Source organism: Hippocampus guttulatus, chromosome 11 (assembly GCF_054856545.1).
Source record: "Hippocampus guttulatus isolate MCC_2025c chromosome 11, RoL_Hgut_1.0, whole genome shotgun sequence".
Taxonomy (NCBI): domain Eukaryota; kingdom Metazoa; phylum Chordata; class Actinopteri; order Syngnathiformes; family Syngnathidae; genus Hippocampus; species Hippocampus guttulatus.
In genome coordinates, this window is record NC_141271.1 from 12149614 (window position 1) to 12155315 (window position 5702).

General features: G+C 44.7%; 1 protein-coding gene across 1 annotated transcript; it reads left to right on the forward strand.

Annotated features, from left to right (window-relative positions):
* The first annotated feature begins 1149 nt into the window (after window positions 1-1149).
* Window positions 1150-3374, forward strand: sox21b (SRY-box transcription factor 21b). The gene is made up of 2 exons (XM_086124421.1): window positions 1150-1367; window positions 1452-3374. The coding sequence occupies exon 2, from the start codon at window positions 1468-1470 to the stop codon at window positions 2212-2214; it is 747 nt and encodes a 248-aa protein (XP_085980547.1). The 5' UTR covers window positions 1150-1367; window positions 1452-1467; the 3' UTR covers window positions 2215-3374.
* The last annotated feature ends 2328 nt before the right edge of the window (window positions 3375-5702 follow it).

Consider the following 5702-nt stretch of genomic DNA (forward strand, 5'->3'; position numbering starts at 1 on the left):
AAAAACATCATCTTCTGAATAATGGTGATTATTTTCTATCATCTAAGAATTGAAAACAATTAATTATATAATTTCCTGTTTTGTGTCATTAACTTGTGGAGGAAATGAAGTCACTCACTGAAGGAATTCTAGGCTTGTGTGTGTGTGTGTGTGTGTGTGTGTGTGTGTGTGTGTGTGTGCTTCACATGCACTGCTCAAGACTGTGATCAGCCTCTGCACCAAGCCGCTGAGACAAAATAATGAAAATCATATTTTGAGAGCAGTGTCTTAAATCATTTCTGGCAAACTAGAGGATTAAATTCGGGCATATGACTCATTTCTAAAAAAAAATGCCTTTAATTGTGCAGAATTGTTATGTACTTTTAATGTGCTATAAATGTCAATATTTTAAAAGGGAATTAAACTGTGAATTGAATTTGTCATTCATTAAAATGTTTCACCTGCAGACATAATTCCTCGTTTATATTTTTCCAAGCCCTCTGCTATTCACGGATTTTTTTTTTTGTTGGACATATATAATAATTAAGAGCAAAGAAGGTGCAAGAAGGGGAAAATAAACCGCAAACCAACAATTTACCTCACAAGTCCGAGCAGATAAGTATAATAATTGCGAAGTTGTGAATCGGCTGTCTGCCCTTGGGAGGGTCTTTTGAAGTGAAAAGAGGGGAAAATGGGGAAGGGGATGTGGGGGTTTGTGGGATTGATGGTGGTTTGAGGAAAGTAATTAATTTCACCGAGCGCGATTAGAAACACTTCAGACCTCCTCAGTGGCTCAATACAGCCGCCAAATAGGACAATATGAAAGACCGGGTTAGTATTAAAAGGCACTGGTGGTGGGCGAGGAGGGGTGAAGCGCAGGTGAGGCCAAGCGAGGTGAACAAGCGCACCAAGAGTTCCGCGCGCTCGTGCGTATAATGGGGACGATTACGCGGGCATTAATAGAAATAAAAACGGACGCTTTTATTAAGGCATACAGTGATCGGGCTAACACTGCGCCCATTGAGCATCTCTTTTAAAAAAGAGGAAGTAAAGTTAGAGGGAGGAAAAGAGGAAGGGGGCGCAAAAAAAATAAAAAAAATCGATCCGCGTTGATGAGAGTTGGAGTGCGCATGCGCCGCGGAGCACTTTCACTACCTGCCACACACACAGTATTTCACACGCGGCCACAGAGACTTGTCATCCACTTGCGTGCGCGCTGCCGCTGATGCTGGATGACACCCGAGGACAACGAGACAAGACTACGTGTTTTTTCTTCCCACTGTCGTTTTGCTTGAGCGTGGACAAGAGGATGAAGAGGAGACACTTTTAAGGAATTCTCTCTTTTTGCAGAAGATAATTGCGGGTGGGATGAAGAATTAAAGTCAGAAGTAAGTAAACGACGCGTGACGTTTATTTTCTCAACTAAGTGCGAGCATTTATTTACGTACGCGCATGTGTCCATTCCTCTTCAGAGAGTTAGTGCGAAGTATGTCCAAACCGATGGATCACGTCAAACGCCCGATGAACGCCTTCATGGTGTGGTCCAGAGCCCAGCGGAGGAAAATGGCCCAGGAGAACCCCAAAATGCACAACTCGGAGATCAGCAAGCGGCTCGGCGCGGAGTGGAAACTTCTGACCGAGTCCGAAAAGAGGCCCTTCATCGACGAAGCCAAGCGTCTGCGGGCCATGCACATGAAGGAACACCCCGACTACAAGTACCGACCCCGTCGGAAGCCCAAAACCCTGATGAAAAAGGACAAGTTTTCCTTCCCGGTGCCCTACAACCTCGGGGAGCACGACGCGCTCAAAGTCAGCGGCCTCTCCGCGGGAGCGCTGCCCGAGAGTATCATCTGCAACCCGGACAAAGCGGCGGCGGCAGCGGCGGCCGCGGCGGCCCGGGTCTTCTTCAACCCGTCCATGTCCACGAACCCTTACTCCTTTTTCGACCTGGGCTCCAAGATGAGCGAGCTCTCGCCGCACTCGTTCCCCTACGCGTCCCCGCTGGGCTACCCGCCGAGCGCCGCCAGTGCTTTCGCGGGGAGCGGCGGTGCCGGCGTGGGTGCCGGGACGCATACCCACTCGCACCCGTCCCCAGGGAACCCTGGCTACATGATCCCTTGCAACTGCACGGCGTGGCCCTCCACCGGACTCCAGCCGCCCCTCGCATATATCCTGCTCCCCGGAATGGGGAAGCCTCAGCTCGAACCTTATCCCGCTTACGCGGCGGCGTTATGATCGATCCCACGCGAGAATTAAAAACAAACAAACTATTGATGCATTAGTTTGATTCATGCATGCACAAACTCGAACATGGGATGACGCGTGCATATATGACATGTATATGGATGATTACCTTTATTTAAGGTCTCCGTGAGAACTCGCCAAACTTCTGCCAATTACCAACGAAAGGAGGGTGGGGTGGGGTGGGGGGCTAATTGCACCTGTTGGATTTGGGACTGCCCGACGGTTCGTGGGTCCACCGTGGAAGCATTGTGACACACCTGCAAAACAAACAAACAAACAAAAACATGTACAAAAAAAAGTCCATTTATTTAGTGTTCTGAGGCACCCGCGCAGGGACATTTCACTCGCATTATGTGTACATTTAGAGCAGGGGTGGGGAATCTCTGCAGTTTTTATAAAGTCCTACTAAATTTATAATAAAATACAATGGCGCAAATATTTATTATACTATATTATGCGCAGTTAGACGTATTGGGACTTTTTAAAAAAAAAAACAATTCCTCTATTTGTTTTGGAATCGCATGGCCGACATGTTTCAATTTGCACCCATGCATGGCCCCTTCATAGCCCACGGGCCTTGGATTCCCCACCCCTGATTTAGAGTTTTTAAAAACCATTTTCTAGATGTCTGTAATATTTATTGTTTTAGTGGAATCTATGGTGAGCAAATAAAAAGGACAAGAGTGAATTTGCACATGAGACGTTTCAAGAGGACGTACCGGTAATTAATTTGACTCAATTCAGAGATAAAGTTAACTCCCCCAAAGGAAAAAAAACTTTAAAATAAACCCTTCCACTTGTGTCGTGCAGGGATTTCAAGAAACCCATTTTTTTTAAACAACTAACTTTCATGGAATTTGTATGTTTGTGTTTTCTTTTATGCGTCACCTGTTGAGAAACGGTCACGGGAACAATAATAATCATAACAATAAAACCGAATAGGATTAAAAACTAATCGGATTACAGGTTTTGATGTGACGAACATTTTTTTCCCCCCTCTCTGTGGAGTCCAGGTGAAATGTAAAATACCCCCTTCTCCTCCAAAACGGCCGCTTTTGTCCGGTGTCACTGAGAGTGTATTTAAAGTGGGTGCACCTCCTGAAAGTGCATTTATATAATCTGAATTAAAAGGGACATGAACAACCTGCTGATCACCGTGTGTTCTCCAACTATGTTTGTGTGTGATGAATTTCAATCCGGGCCCCCTTTACTCGATTACACTGGGAGATTGATTCATAAGGATCGGGGCGATTATGCAAAACTAATTTGGACAGTCCAGGGATAATTATCTCCGTCGCGGTTAATTAAACCCTTTGAGCGGAGCTCCGCGTTTGCAACACCCGTGGAACTTCCTCCTTGGTGGGGGGGGGGGGGGGATGCGCAGCCCACCCATCCCACCACCCACTTAAAAAGAACGTGACCTCGTGGTACACTGGGGGGAAAAACACAAAATGTATTAAAATGACTCTTCGTATTTAAAAACACGTGGAATAGTAATTCCATTTAACTGCGCTGCTGTTTAATGTGATTGTCAAATGATTTCCCTAGAAATCAATTGCATTCATCCTTTTTTTTATGATGTTTTATCTTTCAAGCGGAGGAAATGTTAACCCCCCTTCTTTTTTTTCTTTTTTTTTGCTCATTCCTTCTCTCTTCTCTGGGAGCGTTTAGACGGTCGAGGGGGTTTTGTTTGAGCACAAAACGCGGGTTGGAAGGTTTTTGTGCGAGCGTTGTTTGTTGAAGTGGAGCTCGAAGAAAAGCGGCCGCTCTCGCTCATTGTGATGAAAGCAATCAGTGGTATTTGGAAAACTGTTAGCATTGTGCACATCTTCTGTGTCCATTGTGCAGGATTTCTTTTCACAGGGTCCCCCACCCCCTCCCCCTCCTTCCCACCATCTCTCTCTCTCTCTCTCTCTATCAAGCGATCCAGCTGGACGGAGTGAATAGCGGTGCAATGTGTACACGCTTTGTCCCCGCAAGCCCTTCAAGTAGCCCACACTGAATGGAGTGAGTTGACACTGCATGACAGTGAAACAACATAATAAAAAATACATGAGCGCGTGAATAGGAGCAGGCGCATAAATAAATAAAATGGGTGGCCAAAACTGGATAAACGGAATGACAAAACGGTGAAAGAAGATGGCGGGGTTAACAAAAAAAAAGATATTTAACACGCCAGATTAGCATCACAATGCAATCTACAAACCAGAACAATTGATGAATGGGTTTACCGGCCAAGAAAAGAAATGGACTAAATGCCTTTTGAATCGACGGCCTATGTTTTCTCTGTCTAAGACGGGCCCTGAAAGAGGAAAGGTGGAGATGCAACTATGGAAAGAAGTGGAAGAAAAGGCCTTCCTATTGAAACGTTTTCTAGCCTTGGTTCCAAGGTCTTCATGTGAATAAGAGAGAAGGAGGGTGGGGGGGGGGGGGGGTCCTGCATCTCACCAAGGGGTTTATGCATTTAGGAAAATTATCGTTCATGAAAATAAATGACAAGACTAAGTGGCCTTTTTGGGGCATAAAAAAGCAACTCAAACATGTAATGCTACAAGATTTTTTTATAGGTTGCAATAATTAAGTTACCTGAACAAAAATGAACATTGAGGGGGAAACAACACAACAATCAGAGTTATAAGTGAAGGGGCGGAAAATTGGAAGCATACGAGAATAAAGCATTTATATTACAGGAATACAGTTTTGTGAGAAACAGATTGCAACACTACAAGAAGAAAAGTTGCAATGCTACGATAATAGAGTCAAAACATTATGCCCCCCCCCAACCTCCAAAAAAAGGCTTAAAGTTCCAGCAATGCTGTCACAGAAGATCTCAAATCCAAACTCCAACTCTTCTCTCTAAAGTTCACCACACTTTTCCTAAACTTCTCTGCCACACCTGCAAGCAATTCTGGACAAATTCTTCCAGGATCACCCACAGTTCTATTGGTGCAGCCATCTTGACCATGTCTGCAAAACGGATCCCGTGAAGAGAGAGAGAGAAAAAATGGACAAATCAGACAAAGCCAGGGAGGTTTGCTCTTGGATGTGATGTTCTTCCCGGCTAGGAACTGTCAGATGCTCACAGCATTGCGAGCAGACAAATTGCCATAGAGAAGCAGCCCCAAGTTGTCCTGCCACAATTTGCGCCCCTTCTCGCACATTGAATGGAGCAAACGTCGCATGATCTCTTTATAGACACAAGAGCCCACACATGAGACGAAGCGGCCTAAGTTGGTTGTCAAATATTGTCTAGCTTTTTTGTGACACCAGTCTGGGAACTTTTCTAGCACACTTCATGTGTGAAAAGTTCTATTACTGGGATAAAGTAACATTTTTGAGAGTAAAATTTCAATGTTATGAGCATTCCATCACAATGTTATGAGAGTCTTGTTGTTATGACAAGAAAGATTACTTATTAAAGTGCATGGTGTTATTAAGAAAAAAGTTGCAATGATGAGAATAAGTTGTTTAGTGACAAG

Coding starts and splice junctions, on each gene's coding strand:
- sox21b (XM_086124421.1), top strand. CDS start 1,468: ATGTCCAAACCGATGGATCACGTCAAACGCCCGATGAACGCCTTCATG.